At 54.9% G+C, this 19,557-nt stretch overlaps 1 protein-coding gene across 13 annotated transcripts in view; it reads left to right on the top strand.

Moving 5' to 3' along the window:
- Positions 1-19,557, top strand: part of DOCK1 (dedicator of cytokinesis 1) — a 493,657-nt gene that overhangs the window by 75,480 nt on the left and 398,620 nt on the right. For 8 of the 13 annotated variants that reach the window (XM_051833503.3, XM_089313822.1, XM_089313821.1 and 5 more), the window contains exons 7-12: positions 2,276-2,411; positions 3,051-3,208; positions 4,210-4,291; positions 4,646-4,781; positions 10,498-10,570; positions 13,616-13,758. In XM_051833503.3, coding sequence (XP_051689463.3) covers positions 2,276-2,411; positions 3,051-3,208; positions 4,210-4,291; positions 4,646-4,781; positions 10,498-10,570; positions 13,616-13,758 — 728 coding nt within the window. The remainder of the gene's footprint in view (positions 1-2,275; positions 2,412-3,050; positions 3,209-4,209; positions 4,292-4,645; positions 4,782-10,497; positions 10,571-13,615; positions 13,759-19,557) is intronic. The other 5 variants (XM_008274844.5, XM_089313828.1, XM_089313826.1 and 2 more) reach the window with 1 other exon arrangement.

The following is a 19,557-nucleotide window of genomic DNA, read 5'->3' as shown; positions in this document are numbered from 1 at the left end:
ACAGACTTACAGAGACACATAGACTGACCCACAGACACCCCAGGTACACATGCCGGACACAGACTCAGATCGACGCCCCCTTCCCCCAAAGAGAATGACGCACAGACGCGTGCAGAGCCTGCCCGCAGGTTCTGAGTCCCCCCTCCCCTTGGGTCCTGGAGGGCTCCGTGGAGGTGGTCCCAGTGGCGTGTGTGACTGCGTTGAGCAAGGCAGCTTCCTAATACAGACCAGCTGGGCACTCACTGCTGAGAGTGGCCTGCAGGTGGCTCGCTGTGATGGGCCACCGGGTGGGACGGTTTGCGTGTGTCATGTGGGGGAGAGTGGGCCATGACACGGTTCTGACACCGAGCCCGGGCTCGGGGCTGTTGTAGATGTTAGGTGTTGGGCAGGATCCTAAACTTCTCTGAGCGTAGGTCTCTTCTTTGGTAGGTGAGGGGTCAGATCTCCTGATGGGGCGGAGGTGGGGTCACACGGCACAGTGTCCCCAGCAGGCTGGCACAGGGCGTATGTCTCAGTGTTCCTTGGCAGAGCGTCATCCTGTGTGTCCCCAGGACCTGGCTGGCCTTCCTCATGCCAGGGACGTGCAGTGACACCCACACAGCACTGACCCTGCCCATAGCCGTATTGACCCCACCCACACTGGCACAGGTGCCCGGCTGGGTGTTTAGGAGGGAGTGAGAGGTGCTCCACCTGCAACCTTGCACCATGGGAGCTGGTTTCCTGCAGGGCACCGAGCCTCTGCCGTGTCCCCTCTTGATGCTGGCAGGCCCAGTGGGACCCATGTCCCCTCAGGGGAATGGTGGCACAGGTACGAAAAGGAAAGGATGAGCTGTTGAGGACTGCCACCCCAGAGGTGCCGGCTTCCCGGCCCAGGCCCACACGGAGGCCGTCTGAGCCGTGGCCTGGCCTGTGGACCGTCCCTGTGACCGCAGGGGAAGGCTGCGGTTCCTCTGGCACAGGGCAGCTGGGCACATGACCTTTCTGTTTCCGCTCGTGCCGTCATCCTCTAACCGCACGTGTCATTCCTTCAAAAGCCTTTCTCTTGGCCTGCGGTCAGACATCCCAGCGTCCAGGGCCTGGGGAGCAGCAGGGGGCTCGCCCCCTCGGTGGGGCGCTGGGCGCCTGTGGGTCCTTGCTGCAGGTCATCGATGCCTTTTGTTGCAACACTGCCTGTGTTCATTCTCTAGAATAGAAACCACCTGACCGCGTGTTGGATCTGGGGACGCAGAGAGGGTGTCGCCAGGAACGGCTCCCAGACACGGGCGGCACGGACTCAGCAGGCAGCTGTTGCCGTGTTTTAAGTGGGCTACCGTGTCTAGCCAGCTGGCCAGGAAGTTGCCTAACGTTAGCGTGGATGCCGTCCATATGTTCCGTGTCCAGACACCGGGAACGTCTTCACTGAAGATTGTCCCAGTGGCCTCTCGTGGAGGGATGAGAGAGGACCCAGGGATAGGGAAAACCCCGTGGGCACCTTGCCGGACCGTGTCCAGCTGACTTGTGCGCTGGGTGTGTCTCAGGTCGTGCTTCTCTCCCTCATCTGCCCAGGGATGGTGTCACAGGGGCCGGCCTGTGTGTGTGTGTGTGTGTGTGTGAGTGTGAGCGTGTGGGGGTGTGACTGCGTCTGTGTGTGAGTGTACACAGTGTGTGCTTCCAGCTGTCCCTGATTCGCACAGTAATCACACATTTCACTGTGCCATGTAGAACTGTAACAGTTTCTCATTGGAGGACGACGTGAGTGATTGCAGTGGGAGTAAAAATTGAGGAAAAGTTCTTTGTTTTTTGAAGATTTTACTGATTTATTTGAGAGGTAGAGATACAGACAGAGGGAGAAATAGAGAGAAAGGTCTTCCATTTTCTGGTTCACTCCCTAAATGGCCGCAATGGCTGGAGCTGTGCTGATCCGAAGCCAGGAGCCAGAAGCTTCTTCCAGGTCTCCCACATGGATGCAGGGGTCCAAGGACTTGGGCCATCTTCCACTGCTTTCCTAGGCCACAGCAGAGAGCTGGATGGGAAGAGGAGCAGGCGGGACTAGAACCAGCGCCCATATGGGATGCCGGCGCCACGGTACCAGCCCCAGAAAAGTTCTTTTTAAAATGCCCCCAAGGTGATGCTTTTTGAGTGAAAGACAGTGGCTTCTTTGGGTTGTCTCCCCTGGTACTAGGGAGTGACCTTGACTTCGCGTGACCTTTCACCTGCTAGTGCTGGGGCTGAGGTTATGCGAGAGAATTAAACAGCGGCTCAGTGTCTGTGAAGTTCTGATTTCTTGTCGTCCTAGAATTCTTGATTTGGACCTGGTGGTGAGAGACGAAGATGGAAACATTTTGGATCCAGAACTGACCAGCACGATCAGTCTCTTCAGAGCTCACGAAGTTGCTTCGAAGCAAGTGGAGGAACGGTTGCAAGAAGAGAAGGTGAGTCCAGCCCGCACCGTGTCATCCGTGGTTGGAACGCAGTGTCTCATCCGTGGTTTGCAACATCAGGAGAATTTCAGGAAGGCCCCAGCGTGGTGGCTCGCCTCAGAGGGCAGGTGTCCTCTGAAGTGGGACCCCCTCCCCCTCTGCTGGGGTGTGAGTGATGTATTCTAGGTTCTGTGAGGCCAGGGAGCAGGTGTCTTCCTGATCATCTTCTGGGACCGTTAACAACGTGGTCTGTTTGGTAGATACTCAGACAGTGATTGGCATCTGATAATTGAGTGTTTGCTGTTTGCCAGGTACTCAGGATGGAGTGAGTAAGATGGCACTGTGCGTGGAGGGTTTAGGTTCAGAAGGGAATGCAGATAAAACAGGCCGCGTGTCTCTTCCTCATCCGGATTCGCTGAAGGGAATGAACCAGCCCCTGAAAGTTCTGAGAATGCAGCGTATGAGCTGTTACGGAATTGTGGCCTTGCATAGGGCGCTGGATTTCAGTGGATGCGTGCTTTGAAGTAGCAGGACGCAGTGGCACGCGTGGCTTTGCTGTCTCAGGCCAGCTGGCCACACAGCGCTTTCTCCCCTGGAGGGCTGGCGGTGAGTGCTGCCGATGCTGACTGTCACCTCTCTGTCCCTTGGCAGTCTCAGAAGCAGAACCTGGATATTACCAGACAAGCCAAGTTTGCTGCCACCCCTTCTCTGGCCTTGTTTGTCAACCTGAAAAACGTGGTCTGTAAAATAGGAGAAGATGCAGAAGTCCTCATGTCTCTTTATGACCCTGTGGAGTCCAAGTTCATCAGGTAGGGGCCTTCCTGGCTGCGGTCCTTTCCCCTTGGTTGGTGGAAAGAAGACGGCCGGGCAGCCACCAGCAGGCCCTGCTGCCTCCCTGGAGAACCCGTGGGGGAGCTGCGTGCCAGGCCCCGCCCCAGCGGTGGGGCCAGCGGCTGCTTCTGGCTCTGTCCTGGCGCCTGTGCACCTCGCTTTCTCCTTGTCGGGGTGGAGTGACCTCGGGGACGTCCTGGGGATAGTTTCAGGCCCAGCTGTGTTGGGTTCGGTTTCCAGTCGCCCTCCAGGTCGTGTTTCCTTGTTCCCAGTGCATGACCTTGGTCTTGTTGCCGTGTCTCTGAGGCGGTGGATGGACGGCGGCCCGCTGTCTAGAGCAGTGCCCACCACCTGCGGGTCCTCTGTTCATCGTCGTTGAAAGAAAACATTGCAGACTCATTGTTGTGCTTCAGCCTTGAGTATAACTTCTCCTTTGTCTGGATGGAAACACTGCCCTTAAACTGTGTGAGAGGCGTGTGTGTCTGTGCTACAACTCCCTGTCTTCTCTCGCGTTCTGCACAGTTATGCAGCTCGGGCTCTGACGGCAGCAGACCCAATGGGTGCATTTCATTCTCGCTTCTAATAAGGACTGTATTTCTTCTTGACACAGGATGCAGTTTGTATTTATTGGAGTATTTCGTTTGTCATAAGCCTGAAAGAAACGCGCATTGTGTTGAATTTTATGCGAGCATCATTCTAAGGGAACAAATGGACTTTTAAAATAATAAATTTGGAAATGCCATCTGCAGATCGTTCCATTACAGTTATCACTCAAGACAAGCACATTAAACCCCCCTGAGGGTTTTCTGCGGTGTCTGTTAATTGAGGAGCAGCTCTAGTTGTTGTAGCCGATGTTTATAAACCGCAAGCTGCTCCCACAGAGGACCGACGCGGTGTTAAGTAGAAGGCATTGCGGGTGTACATTTGGTAACCTGTAATATTTGGAAAATTAACCTGATTTATTTCTCCCTTTTCCCAGTGAAAACTACCTGGTTCGCTGGTCAAGCTCGGGCTTACCCAAGGATATAGACAGATTGCATAACCTGCGAGCTGTTTTTACGGTAAGTGGATGGTGAAGCCTTGGTGCCTTCCCTCTGACTCCCTCCTGCGCCGGCACATGTGCCGTGGGTTAAGGCGGCGTGGGTTAAGACGGTGTTGCTCGAACGGCTTCTCCGGCATCCAGGAGTCTCCAGCTGCCCTCGGAGTCACCTTGGCAGACACTTACTCCATTAGCATGGAGCAGGTCTCTTAAATTTGTATCTTAAGTTCACTTAACTTTAATTGACTATTGTTATTCACTTCCTTTTTGTCGGTCTGATTAAAGAGTCTCAATCCATCTTTGCACTGTCCTTTTCAGTGGAACTTGCATTGAATAATGGTTCTCCAAAATAATTTATGGAAATTAACATTTCCAGGATCTCGGGAGCAAAGACCTGAAGAGGGAGAAGATCAGTTTCGTGTGTCAGATTGTCCGCGTGGGCCGCATGGAACTGAGGGACAACAACACGCGGAAGCTGACCTCGGGCCTGCGGCGGCCGTTCGGCGTGGCCGGTAATTTCTTGCCTTTTGCTTGGGAGTTTGAGACGAGCTCGTGCGCTCTGAGAGCGAGCCGCTGTTGAATACCAGACAGTGAGCAGCTCTGGTCGATTGTTTTCAGAAAAAAAGAATCTGTTAGTTGACCCGCCAAGCTCAGCGTGCCAGGTGTCAGTCATGACCTGCTTTGGAAGCGGGTCGCATCGTTCCTGGGGAGAGACCCTGGCCCAGGGGTGGGGGTTCTCAGGCTGTCTGGGCAGGGGGTTGATGGAGGACCGGCTCAGCTCAGGATGGTCGCGGTGGTGATGAGGAAGAGGAGCCGACCGGGACGAGGATGTGCGGGGCAGCCATGGGGGCTTCTCCTCCCTGTTTGGCGACTGCACAAGAAGAGCCAGGGCCCAGTGACCCCGCTGAGGACAGAGGGACGCGGCCCCAGCACGTTCCCACCACTTGGCCTCTGTCACCGGCACTCTCCTTTTTCAGAATTTTTGGGGACATTTTTTCCTTGCCTTTTTGATGGTTGCTGTGGAATCTCATTCCCCACCCTCTGATACTCATTTTTTGTCCTTTTTTGTGATTCTTTGGATCCTGGTTATGAAATCTGGGAACCTTTCTTGGTTCCTGATAGGTAGGAATAGCTATGGAATTCGGTCTTTGCCTTGGCTTCCAGGAAATTCAGAACTCGGGCCTCTGCCCCCTGGCTTTTAAACTGACGATTTGTGGAGAAGCTTCAGTCCAGTCAAGGCTGAGCGGGGAATACGGACGGTCCTCACACACCCCTGGCCCCCAGCCCCCGGCCTTCTCGTCCCTCTGTCCCTTGGCAGCGATGAGCCTGCCCCACCACGTCCCTGTCACCCCAGGTCCCTGGTCTGTACCGGTGTTTGTGCATTCTCTGAGTTCTGAGAGCTGAATGATGCCACGTGTTCCGCATTCCAGTGTCGCACACAGCAGTCTCGCTGCCTTGACCATGCCCCGTGTGCCGCCTGGAGAATCACTTAAATAAATGATTTACCACTTCAGAAGGCATAAACAATAGCAGGGACATGGGCGTGATGAGGAAGAAGCACACTAATTCAACTTACTTAATGGTGTATTCCAGTGATGCCACGTTGATAGGAGAACTGCTGAACATGACATTGCCTTGCTGAGGTCCTCGAGGCCGTGGGCTGGGGAAATTCTTGGCCGTCTCTGTCCCTTAATACTTGAATATAGACTGTCCTCTTCTTCAGAACTCACAGCATGTTTCGCATGTCATCTGATGTTAGTGTTCAAATACCTGTAGTTTCTGAGGTTTTTCCCCAGCTCTGTGTAGTTTTCTGGAAGTATCCCGTTTCTGCCTTGGGTGTCTGAGGTCTCTCTGGAGCCCTCCGAAGAGCCCCCGACACTTTGTTGGAGCTGCCCCTCTTTCAGCCCCGTGCTCCGTCCTCTGCGATTAGATTACAGAGAGATCCAGGGAGAAACTCCTTTGATGCATAATTGGATTTCTTTTGTTTTTGAAGATTTATTTATTCAAAAGGCAGAGTTACAGAGAGGCAGAGGCACAGAGGGATAGGGAGAGAGAGGGAGAGAGGGAGAGAGAGAGAGAGAGGTCTTCACTCACTGGTTCACTCCTCAAATGGCCGCAAGGGCTGGGGCTGGGCCTATCCAACCCAGGAGCCTGGAGCTTCCTCCAGGTCTCCCATGTGGCTGCACGGGCCATCAGCTGGGAGCTGGATCAAAAGAGGAGCAGCCGGGACTTGAAGCGGTGCCCATATGGGATGCCGGCACTGCAGGCCGCTGCTTCACCCACTATGTCACAGCGCTGGCTCCCATAATTTGATTTCTTAAAACTTACGTGGACTCTAGACTGACAGATTTTGCCTCCTTTGATTAAAATGGGAATTTTTCAGCTTTTGTGGGTTCAATTTTGATGCTTCAGGAAATGCTGCAGAGTGACGGGTGACGGGTGGAGAGGTGGGGGTCTTAGTTCCAGCTGACACCACGGTGGCCTCTCCCTTCTGCTCTGTGCGGTCTCAAGTCACATCAGGCCCTGCTCCTGGAGTTCTGCAGGATTGGCTGAAGCCTGGGTTGTTCCTTTCTTTTCTTTCTCTCTCTCTTTTTTAGATTTATTTATTTGTTTGAAAGGCAGAGGTACAGGGAAAGAGGAAGAGACAGCAAGAGAGAATTTACATGCACAGGTTCTCTCTCATAGGGCTGCAATGGCTGTGGCTGGGCCAGGCTGAAGCCAGGAGCCTGGAAGTCCATCTGGGTCTCCCATGTGGGTGCAGGGCCCCAAGTACTTAGGCCATCATCTCCTACCTTTCCAGGTGCACTAGCAGGGAGCTGGATCAGAAGTGGAGCAGCTGGGACTTGGAGCGGCGCTGGCGTGGTGTGCATGCAGGCAGTGGCTTAACCTGCTGTACCACAGCCCCAGCCCCGGCTGCCACTGTCTTGTCCCTTGATTTCTGCCGAGCACGTGGATACGCCTGTGGCTCGTGGTTCTGCCTGTCTGGACTGGTCTGTGGCTCCTTCCTTTCCTGTTTCCTGATGTTAGCACCCAACAGCCTCTGGGCTCCTGGAAATCCCTGTGGGCCATGTTTTAGCTTTGCTGGCTGCGTTCTGCCTTGAATTCTTGGAGGCGTGATGTTCACGCTGCCTGGCTTGGGTGGAACTGGGACCTTCCACCAGCAGGTCCCCGTCTTAACCATTTTTTATTGTGCAGTTGATTATAGTCACATGACATGTTCTTCTTGATTGTGTTTATTTGTTTGAAAGTCAGGGAGGCCGAGGGAGAGAGAGGGATCTGCTGGTTTGCTCCCCAAATGCCTGCAACAGCCAGGGCTGGGCCAGGCTGAAGCCAGAAGCTGGGAACTCAGTCCGCGTCTCCTGCGTGGGTGGCAGGGGCTCAGACACGGGGCCAGTGGTTTAGTCTTTCTAAAACGGCAACATCGTAGGTGAGATCTCACTGTATCAAGTGACAGTCACACCTCCGGACTTTCCGTGGCTGCAGCTTGAGGCTGCGTCATGCTCTCGGAGTCCTGTGACGATGGCTCTGGGGAGTCAGCTCTGTGAACTAGGGCACGGGCGTGAGTGCCCTTGACCCTGAAGCAGCCCCTGCTGGCTATTCTCAGAGCCGTGTGGCTGGCGTGGAGTTGCTGAGTGGGATGGTGTGGCTCTTCACCTCCTGAGCTGTGTGCTCGTGGTCCCCCGAGGGGGCGGAGCCACACGCCCCTGTTCTCTGGTCCTCCATCACGGTCATGCTGACGCTACTGCCACTGTCCCCCTCCTGTCCCTCAGCTTCTGGCATTGTGTGGTGGCTACCTGCTCACTGGCCTCCTGGCCCTCACCCCACGCACGTCCTCCTCGGCTGAGCCCACCTCCCTGCCTGAGCGTGGAGACCCCAAGTCCTTTACTCCTCCTTTGGCGACAGGGACGTCTTGTCCAAAGCTCAGGAGGACGTCTTGGGCTACGGCCTGTGTGCTGATGAGCAGTGGTTAGGATGGGGCTTCGGAAAGTACGCGGTGGCCCATGGCCTCAGCGCTTCCTTCCCTGGAGCTGGGGTTGGGGGTACCTCATAGCTAGTAGCAGTTCTAGGGCTGTGTTCAGCACGTGGGCATCTAGACCCAACGTGCATTTCTTGCATCCTTGCTGTCTACCTGCAAATACTGAGCTCTGCGTGTGATCCAGAGGGGCTGTGGGTACTTGGCAAGTGAGTTGGACTGTTTGGGGGACTCAGATTTGGGGGAGGGGGTTGGAAGAGTCCTGTGGCAAAAGAGAGAGGTGTGGTGTGCGAGTGCCCAAGACTGGCATGCCAGGGAGGGTCTGCCACACCCAGACTGCTTGTGTTGTGTCAGGGACCCAGTGAGTGCAGGGCTGCTGAATTAAATGATTTTAAATTAACATTTGGTGCATTCAGGTGTCAGCCAGTCACCCCCTGGAGTGGCCCAAGCTGCGAATTCCTTCTATCACGTGAAGACTCGAACCAGGCTTCATGTTCCAATCTCTTTGGGGCTCTTCCGCCTGGATCTCACCCTCCTGTCAGATCAGCGCAGTGCCTGTGGGAGTTTCAGCCACACCGAGCGTGGGATGGGAATGCTATCTCCCTGTCCTTCCGATCCTGCCCCACATTTTTGGGAGTGCTGGTGGTGGGAATGAGAATTGCCCACGTATTCTTGTCTGTGGTCAAGTGTGCTGGCTGGGCAGACTGACAGAGGATTTCCAGTGCTGCCTAGGGTTGTTCTTGCATTTTCTCTAGCTCTCCCTCCCTCTCTCTTTTTTAAAATTTATTTTATTTATTTAAAAGAGTTACACAGAAAGAGAGAGGAAGAGATAGAGAGAAAACGATCTTCCATTCATTGGTTTACTCCCCAAATGCCCACACCTGCTGGGATTGGGCCAGGCTGAAGCCAGGAGCCAGGAACTCCATCCAAGTCTCCCATGTGGGCAGTAGGGGCCCAAGCACTTGGACCATCTTCCTCTGCTTTCCCAGGTGCATTAGCAGTTAGCTGGATCAGAAGTGGAGCAGAGGGGCCGGTGCTGTCGCCCAGTGGGTTAACACCCTGGCCTGAGGCGCTGGCATCCCATATGGGCACCGGTTTGAGACCCGGCTGCTCCACTTCCCGTCCAGCTCTCTGCTGTGGCCTGGGATAGCAGTGGCCTGGGAAGATGACACAAGTCCTTGGGCCCCTGCAACCGTGTGGGAGACCGGGAAGAAGTTCCTGGCTCCTGGCTTCGGATTGGCGCAGTTCTGGCCATTGTGGCCAGTTGGGGGGGTGGGCCATTGGATGGAAAACCTTTCTCTCTCTCTCTGCCTCTCCTCTCTCTGTGTAACTCTGACTTTCAAGTAAAATAAATAAATCTTTACAAAGAAAAAAAAGAAGTGGAGCAGCTGGGACTCAAACTGGTGCTCTGGTATGGGACGCTGGTGCTGCATGTGGGGGGATTAACCTGCTGTGCCACCATGCCAACACCTATTCTTGCTCTGCTAGCCACAATCAAGGGCAGAGGGATCTTGTTTGGGAGCTGGAGATGTAATGAATTGCTGTTCTTTCAACACGGGTATTGTGCTGGTTACACAGCCTTCCCTGCGGAAACAAGCCAGGACTGCCCAGGGTTATGCGTGTGCAAAGGCAGTTTAACAAAATGGGAAGTGCTTGTGCATTGGAGACCTCCTGGTGTGTGATTTTGGACAAGTTCGTTCCTTCCTGAGAGGTGTGCAAGGTGCATGTGCACATTAGCCTTGCAGGGTCTGCTGGAATCAGCCTCCAGACCCTGGCATGTGTGACGCACCTGGTGACGTGGTTTTCTTATTATTTGGGTAATGCAATAACTTCTGTGGAGGGCAGAGTGGCACTGTCCAATGCGGTAGCCTCTTGCCACACGTGGCTGTGTGAATGCAAATGTTAATGAGTGACATCAGCGTAGAAATTCAGTTCCAGCTTCGCGCCTGCTGCATTTGAGGGCCTCGTTGTTTTAGAACATCTTGGTCACCACAGGCAGTTCTCTGGGACACACCAGCTCCTGACCGAGAGCTGGATCACTCAGTGGGGTTCTACCAGTTGAGCCCAAGCTCACTGGGACCGGCAGTTTTAGACAACTTAATCTGTCGCTCACGCATGCAAACAATTTAGAAGTTAGAAAAGGCCACCGCCCAGCTTCCGCTGGGGTTTGCCGGAAGATACAGGGGAGCCGTGGGGTTGTTTTCAATGGTTCTAGTTTGTAAAGCAAAGCGTCTCTGTTCTCTCCTCTTCCCCAGTGATGGACGTAACAGACATCATAAATGGAAAAGTTGATGACGAAGACAAGCAGCACTTCATCCCCTTCCAGCCGTAAGTATGGGGCCATCCAAGGACTTCGGCAGAGACGGCTTAGAAATCCTGTGTTTGTAATCAAGGTTAAGCACACGTAGGGACTGATTGATGTGTAATAATGAAAAATCTGTTAAATCACCGTGATTGCAGGGGGAAATACTGTAGCCCTAAGAATCCCAGATGAAAGTTTGTTTGTGGTCCTGGGAGTAGATTGTACCTGTGATCGCTGAATTGCCTGATCAGAAGAATCACATCTCTGCCCGGAGCGTGACTGTTTCTTTCCGTAATTGATTTATTCTCGTAGCTGTTCACATGTTCGGAATACAACACTTTCATCACAAGAGCTTGCTGTTTGTTAAACAGAAGAGCAAACAGAATAGAGATGAGTTCTTTTGTCAAGTAGGAAATAATACTCTAAACCTATAATCGTGCTGCTGAGTTGCCCATCTTGGTTCTTGCCTAGAGAGGACTGGGCCCGTGCCTGCCACGCGGTAGGCTCTGTGTGGCTCTGGCCTGGAGCCGTTAGGGGGATTCGTGAAGTCGGTTCTCTGATTTGAAGTGGAACCCGTGGAAGAGGCTGGAAGGATTTGCTGTCTGTGTCCCTGGCGGGGATCGTGATGGTGGCCTCTGACCTCTGACCGCTCGGACCCAGGCAGAGGTGGAGAGAAGTAGCCAGGAGTTAGAGTGGCTCGCTAGGAGGCAGGTTCCTCCTCAGACGTGAGGTCATAGAAGCGGACTGAGTGGGAAGGTGAGCGAGACTCCCGTGCTGTGCTGCGCTTTCTGTCCTCACCTCGCCTTCGTGGAGTCAGTTCAGGCTTGACAAGGATTCTGTCGTAGAAAAGTTGCCTTGTTTTCCGGTGTTGGCTGAGAGGACCAGGGAGGCTGCTGTTGCCTGGAGGTGGAAGGAGCCCTGTTGTTGGGGGCCAGAGGGGTGAGGTTGGCTTCTCTCTGCCCCATGCATGCTTCCTGATGGGCCGACCACCTGTCTCCATCCGGGGCCCGAGTGCTGCTTGTTCAAGATGGATGGGCTTGGGCTTTCCATTTCCGCACAGGCAGACCGCCCGGTCAGATGGCTGCAGAGGCCTTTGTGTTGCTCTGCAGGGTTCTGCCATCTTTGAGACAGGAGAGTGACAGAGGAGTCTTGCTCCTTCGCACTGCCAGCCGGAGCCGGCTTATACGCGGTTGCCCATGCACGGCGGGAGGCAGGGAGGTCTTTTGCAGCTTCAGCAGTTTATTGTTCTGTCCAGTACGGTAACCACTAGCCCTGTGTGGCTATTTCCATTACTTAAAATGAAGAAGAATGAAAAATTTCCTCCCTCCACCACATCAGTCCCATTTCAAGAGTTCACTTTCATATGGGCTGGTGGCTGCCGTAGTGGACGTGCACCTGTGGCCGTGGTCATCAGTGCAGAACGGTCTCTGGAGTCCACTGCAGTGAAGACAGCTTAGAGGTGAGCGCCGTTCTGCAGAATCTGGAAATTTCCCCAGAGAGCAAGGGGAGCATCACCTTGGAACGTGGGCAGATATTGTAATAAAGAAAGTGCACCTTTATCGACTTGTCCTACATTGCTTATTTTGCCCATGAGAAAGATGCGGGTCTCCAAAGGTTTGTAGTAAAATGGAATTAAAAGACACGTTTATTTTGCTGCAGAAAAATTTGGTGTCTGTGCGTAGATTTTTTTTCATAGCGCACATTTTCAGTTTCTTTTTGAAGACCCTCCTATGCATGGATTTCAGAAATTGCTTTGCGCCCAAATATACTTATCTTCGAGTTCCATTCCTGCGTGTTTGTGAAGTGCAGCCCCCGCTGTTGTCCATGCTGCATCGTGTATCAGACCTCAGAATTCTTACACCTGTTGCCTGCCAGTTTTCTTTGACAAGTGAAGGAGGAAAAGTCTCTGTTGTTCGGAAATAAGTATGGTTATGGGCTACAGATCTGCAGATTTCCTGGGGCTCTTAAAAGCTTGGAGAGCCACCTGTACTGTGCACCGTCTTTGCTTTCTTTTAGTGGAAACATACTCTTTAAAAGCTATTATTGCATGCTTAACTCTTCAGTAATTTGTGACTCCTTACTCCATTAAAGGAAGACGGATAAACAGATTAATATTTGTAGTGTCAGAAGCAAAAGAGCAGCACGCTTTTCATGGCAAAAGAAGCAGTGAAACCAGGTCTCTGGCAAATGTCACGATAAGGAAACCATTTTTTGCTCCATTAAAACTGATTGATTGTCTCGCAGAGAAGGAAGCACAGCACACAGCTGTCTGTGCCTTGTCGACTGGCGGTAACTGAAACCGTCCTCGGCTCCCTTGAGTTGTGCGGCCCGAGGACGGCTCCGCCGTGCCTGCTGCCTGAACCGATTGAAGACTGTAGGTGCAGGATCCTTGGTTCCGTGCTGTGAGGTGTCTGCAGGTGTCGCCCACGTGGCTTCACTCTGTTGTGCAGGAGCAGCCGCTGTGACGGCTCCTGGTGCATGGCCAGGAGCAGGTCCCTGGGGTGTGGAGGCCTCACGGCATTCCAGTCTCACTTTGCAGGCTGGGTGGTCTCAGACTCCGTTCTTCTCACCTGCAAACAGGAGGCCCTGCTGTGTGCAGGGCTGGCTGGAGCCTGGTAGACAGCTTCCCCGTGCACTTAGCTCGAGGGACCTCTATTTTCTTGCGTGTGCTTGATTTTGCTTTTCACGCCTGCCCCTTTGACCTGTGCTGTGTCCAGAATGAGTAAAGTTGGAGAAGGGGCCGTAAACATCCGCGGCAGTTAAATGCCTTGCAGCCACCTTCCTGCAGGGCAAGTCCCTTCGAAGGCAATTGGAGAGGAGGCCTCGTGCACCTGTGTTCCCTGGGGAGAGGGTCGCCCTCGTGTGCCTGACTTCTCTCTCATGGTGCCACGTTTTCCTGATCAATGCTTTTCCCTGTTTCTCTTGTCACCTCTCCTGTCCTTTGTCGTGCGTTGGCTCACGATGGCGCTCACGCTCGGTGACGATGCTCTCTTGTGCCCCCCTGTGACCGTGACCCCCGGGTCTCTGTGCCCCTTTGTCTCCTGTGGTGTTGCCCATCCCGTGCCCTCCAGGCTCGCGTTGGACGACGCCATCCGCCACAAGCCGCTGAACATGTCATCCCGTTTTTCACCCAGGGTGGCGGGGGAGAATGACTTCCTTCAGACTGTAATAAACAAAGTCATCGCTGCCAAAGAAGTCAACCACAAGGGGCAGGGTACGTATTTGCCTGTTTTGTCTGTCAGTGTCGCTTATGGGAACATGGGCTGGTGCTGTCCGGTCTGCGCTGTTTGCTGCTGCTGGTGCGGGGTGTGGGAGGAGTGTGGAGTGCGTGGCCTAGTGCCCAACACTCAGGGGTTTTCCTTTCTTCCTTAAAGACTGATTTTATTTACTTGAAAGGCAGAAGTAGAAAGGGGGGGTAGGGAGGGAGGGGAGAGTCTTCCACCCACTGGTTCACTCTCCAGGTGGCCACAACTGTCAGAACTGGGCGAGGCTGAAGCCAGGAGCTCCACCCTGGTCTCCCACATGGATGCAGGGCCCCAAGCACTTGGGCGCACTTGGTCCGTCTTCTGCTGCTTTCCCAGGCACACTAGCAGGGGCCTGGATTGGAAGTGAGCCACGGGGACTCACCCTGGTGCTCCCGTGTGGGCTGCTGGCGTGGTGGCGGCGGCTTAGCCTGCTGTGGCACATCCCCCGCCAAGGGTTTTCTCACTGATCTCCCTTTGGAGTCTTGCTGAGGGCCCCCTCCCCCGCAGGAGAGGGAGACAGAGTGCTGGGGTCTGGGTGGGTGTTTGGGAGAAGCCCACAGCTGATGAAATCGGAGACAGCCCATGCCTGGCCACCCTCCTTGTCCAGCTGCCTCCTCCCGCTCTTGCCACTTGGAAAACACTCCCCGACTTCCCCAGGGAACGTGGTCCTGTCCCCTGACTGTTGGAGAGACTGGGAGGCTGGAGATCACCGCCCCGTGCCCGAGCTCCTCTCTCCTGGGGTCCGCGCCCCTGTGGAGTGCCGGCCTCTCTCTGCCGTGGGCTTTGCTGGGGCTCCCTCTGTTCCCTGCGAGAGCACGACTTTGCTCGTGAGGCCGGTTCCCCTCGGTGCCGTCTCCTCCCCTCCTCGTCTCGCCCGCGGCGTTTCTGATCCCGCGCCACACGCTCCTGAGCAGCTGACTTTGTGCTGGCAGAGCTCGTGGATCAATCACCCGGGCTGGTGACAGCTGGCACTCGGCTGGCCGGGAGGGCTGCCAGACAGAGGCCCCCCCCGCCTGCCGCAGCCCCGGCGGGGAAGTCACCTTCAGGACATCGGGCCTAGGGCTGCTGCTCCTCCCACCCGTGGGAGGCTCGGTCTCCGTCCTCGAGCCGTGTGGACTTGGGCGAAGCTCGGGAGAGCTCGGGGGAGCAGTCCTGCTTCCCGTCCAGTGCCCCTACGTCCCCAGGGTGAAAAGGTGGTCATCTTGATGGACTTCCCGTCATTCAAAGGCAGAGTGTCCGTTGAGTCTGAAGAATGTTCTGGAAGAATGTCTGGGACTCTTGCAGGGTCTTGGGGCTCCTTCTGGTACTCCCCCACCCCCATCCCTGGCCAGCAAGAGCAGGAGAAACCCCCACCCCCCCCCGGAAGTGGGTGCAGGTGACCTCTCTAGATGGAGCCATTTTAAGCTGACCTGGGCTTCCTTTTCTCCCAGAGGAGCGGGCCCTCCCCCATTCGCACTTTAATTGAAAGCCGTGGGGAGCCCCTGGCTGGTCCCTGAGCCCTGCGCAGGGGCGCAGGGAGCTCTAGCTCTTCTGCAGAGTCGTCAGGGTTTCCATGGAGCTGTGGGACACAGGCGGGGAAAGTGGAGACTGGCCTGGGGCCAGCAGGGGGCCGGGAGCCTGGCCCTGCCAGTCGCTCTGACTGTGGCCAGAGTCCAGGAAGCAGAGGTGGATGGGCTGAGGCCGGGGCCTGGGGTTCCTCGCAGGCCCTGGGGACGAGGGGCGTGCTCAGGTCGCACTGCACAGTCAGAGGCAGAGCATCACGGTGTTTTCAAGGGGGCCTCTGGTCACCGTGCTGGCGCGGCCCTGCCCCAAACCTCATTGTTCCCCAGGGTTCCCAGGGCCCCCTCTTGGGTGGAATTCAGGCTTTCCAGGGGGAGCTGAGAGCGAGGCAGCCGGGGAGTCAGGGCCCAAGTGTGACCAGGTTCGTACGGCTTGGCTCGGTGCAGCCTGTTTCTCCATCTGCAGTAGCACTGACCTGTGCTTGTGTCTGTCAGATCCAGGCAGGGGAGCCTGGAGTGAGGGGCGGGACCTCTGTTCCCAGGAGCACCTGTCCCTTCTGTCCCCTCGACATGGGGCTTCTCGGCTGCTTTGGGTTCATGGCCATGAGTTTCCTCATCATGATCGACAGTCTTTTATATTTAATCCAAATTACTCCAACCCCTGCACTCAGAGGTGCTGGGTGCTCGAGGTGGACAGGGACCCCCCAAACACCTCCCCGGCAGCTGCTTCTGTTGGTGCTGGCGTAATGTATGCAAATTTGATTTGGGTGTTTCTGGTTAAACAAATGACAACCCCAAGTGCACTTTTTTTTTTTTTTCTGGGTGAAGATTGGCCTCATTTTCTCTTGTGAGGAGAGCATTTTAAACTCAATGTAATCAGGAAAATCTAATCTCCATGTTCAGCTGGTGCTGTACAAATTGAATCGGGTCACACACATACGCGTATATGAGCTCAGACGCTTGCGCAGGTGGAGGGTGTGGCCAGCAGGCTTTGTCACAGCGCCAGCGACGTTCCATGCGTGTGCTTGCCTCGCACCTCTGCGAGTCCTTGCCTCCCACGGCCTGCAGTCCTTCCCAGACTGTCTTCCTGTTAGAATATTCTGCACACAGTCTCTCTCCTGGGGGACATTAGGACTCACGCCCCTGTGTTTGAGCAGCCTTGGCTGCATCCTGGAGTCCCAGCAGGGGCCGGCTCCACGTGCGCTCCTGGGCTTGTCTCCTGGAGTTCGTCTGCAGAATTTAGCTGTCTGCCCCCTGCCTTTCTTAGTTACCTTGTGCAGTGTGCGTCTTCAACAGTGGTACATGTGTCCCACCCACCCTCTTTGGGGGCCTCTTTCTATTCATTGGGCTTCTCACTAGCTCTCCCCCACAATCTGGAATTTCAGTTTGAAAGTCAGTTACAGAGAGAGCAGGAGAGACGAGAGAGATGTTTCATCTGCTGGTTCATTCTGCAAATGGCCACAAGGGCTTGAGCTGGATCACGCTGAAGCCACACGCCAGGATTTTCTTCTGGGGGTCTCCCACGTGGGTGCAGGGGCCCAAGCACTTGGGCCAACTTCCACTGTTTTCCCAGGCCATAGCAGGGATCTGGAAGCTGGAACTTGAACCAGTGCCCACGTGGGATGCTGGCGTAGCAGGTGAACTTTACATGCTGTACCACAACGCCAGCCCCTGGAATTTCATACCTTATAAAGACAGAGAAAAAGTACGCGAAAGGTCAGAAAAGAAAATGGTGGAAACCCACCCTGCCCTGAGTGATCCGGCTGTCTCTTTGTTGAGTGGCTCTCTGCTCCTCTTCTGTGCTGTGTTCTTCAGGTCCTTTGCCCACTGGCACCTGCCCTGCTCTTCAGCAGGAGTGCCCTTGCCGAGGTCCGGGTTGCTCGGGTCCCTTCTGGGCCGCCGTGGATGGTCTGGTCACCTGGACATGCCCCGCCCTGCTCCCCTGGTTCTCCTCCCTGTGTGACCTTGCAGTGTGGGGAGTTCTGCACACTGCGGGGTCCTCTTCCCCTGAGCGCCTCTGCTGACGTGCCTGCCTGCAGTGAGCACTGGCCATGGGAGCTGCCTCTCTTCTGCTCCAATTCTTCCACCTCTGCTGGTTTCTCTGTCCCCTTACAGTCCAGTTCTTGTCCAGCAGTGTCCTGGGTCCTACAGTGTGGCCCTGCTGGGGTCTCACTCTGCTCGATGTCTCATCTGCTCATTCCCACATGGCCAGCAGAGCATCGTAAGGTTGTACTCACTCCTGACCCTCTGTTCCCCACTGTCCCCCTCCAGTGGGTCCTGGTCACTGCTGGTTTCCGGAGCCCTATCCCACCCTCCTGTGAGAGGAGGCTCCCTGTCCTGCAGCCACCTGGCGAGACTTCCACTTCTTCAGAGGGACCCAGTGCACACCTGCCACGTGCCAGGCAGGCAGTGAGCACGGCAGGTGCAGGGAGGAGCCTCCCCATCTCCCTGGCCAGGGCCCCACTTCCACCTTAGGGGCCAAACAACAACTCCGTGGTCTGCAGGGCAAAGAGGCAGATGCAGGTAGCTGTCAGGAGGGTTCCAGGCACATGCAGAGGGCATCCTCCAGCCACAGCTCCTCTCGCAGGAGGGTGGGACCTTGGGCCTCCCCAGCGGCCAGGCATCTGCAAGGCAGCAAGACGTTTCCAGAACAGCTCTTTTGGGGTTAGTCAGCAGAGGACGGAAGGTGTGGGGAGCCTGTCTAACGTGGTGTTCCCTGTGGCGTCCTTTGGACACCGTCCAGTGCTACTTCTGTCCTGGCTGCTTGTGGACAAGGGCTTGATTTTCTCATTTTCTTCCTCCTGAATGGAGGGTGTTCTGCTCTGCTGTGATGAGTGCCTGGGCCTGCCCTGGGAGCAGCCAGAGCAGGAACACACACGTGCACAGATACACACAGAAACACAGACACATAGGCGTGGGCATGCACACACAGACACGGGAACACAGACACAGAGAAGCACAGACACACACGGAAACAGACACAGACGCACAGACACAGACACTTGCTTACGTAGACACTAAAAAGCACACACATGCACAGACATACACACAAGTATAGACACACACAGATGTGCACAGACTGGCAGCACGTGCTCACAGACACATACAAACACAGGTACACACATGCACAGAGACCAACACAGAAACACACACACAGATACACACACAGACACGCACCCACAGACACATACATGCACAGACACACACACAGGTACACACATGCACAGAGACCAACACAGAAACACACACACAGATAACCCACAGACACACACCCACAGACACATACATGCACAGACACACACAGGTACACACATGCACAGAGACCAACACAGAAACACACACACAGATAACACACAGACACGCACCCACAGACACATACATGCACAGACACAAACACAGGTACACACATGCACAGAGACCAACATAGAAACACACACACAGATACACACACAGACACGCACCCACAGACACATACATGCACAGACACACACACAGGTACACACATGCACAGAGACCAACATAGAAACACACACACAGATACACACACAGACACGCACCCACAGACACATACATGCACAAACACAGGTACGCACATGCACAGAAAGGCACATGCACAGAGACCAACACAGAAACACACACAGACATGCACCCACAGACACGTACATGCACAGACACGAACACAGGTACACACATGCACAGACATAGATATATACACAGACATCAACACAGAAACACACATGCACAGACATAGAAACCCATGCACACACACAAACAGACACGCACACAGGTACACACATGCACAGACACGTGCACAAACACCAACACAGAAACACACGTGTGTAGATTACACACAGACATGGACACACAAGCAGTCACATGCACACACATAGTCACACAACCTCTCACAGGTGCACACACAAGTAGTGTGAGGGAAGATGGGTCCTTGGATGGGCAGATGAGCCCCACAGAGCTGCGGGACTGGGGAACCAGCAGGGTGGACCCTGTGGCCATGGGGATGGAGCCACCCTTGTGCCCGCTGACAGCGACAACCCCTTCCCACCCAGGGAAAGGCGCTGTCCCTGAAAACCCTTCCTCTCCTGGCTTTGGTTGCTGGAAGCGTGCACTTTACCCTGTGCCCGTCCCCGGGGGGGTTTTCGCTCGGAAGAATTGACGCCAAACCGGCTTCTCGGCCGCCCTCTCTTCGGGACGCCCCCTGCAGCTTGTGTTAGGTGCTTGGGAAGCCTCCGTTCTCTCCCTTGGAGGAAGGAG

The sequence above is a fragment of the Oryctolagus cuniculus genome, chromosome 15, assembly GCF_051225735.1.
Source record: "Oryctolagus cuniculus isolate XC-2025 breed Fujian yellow rabbit chromosome 15, ASM5122573v1, whole genome shotgun sequence".
NCBI lineage: Eukaryota > Metazoa > Chordata > Mammalia > Lagomorpha > Leporidae > Oryctolagus > Oryctolagus cuniculus.
This window is presented reverse-complemented; position numbering and strand designations above follow the sequence as displayed.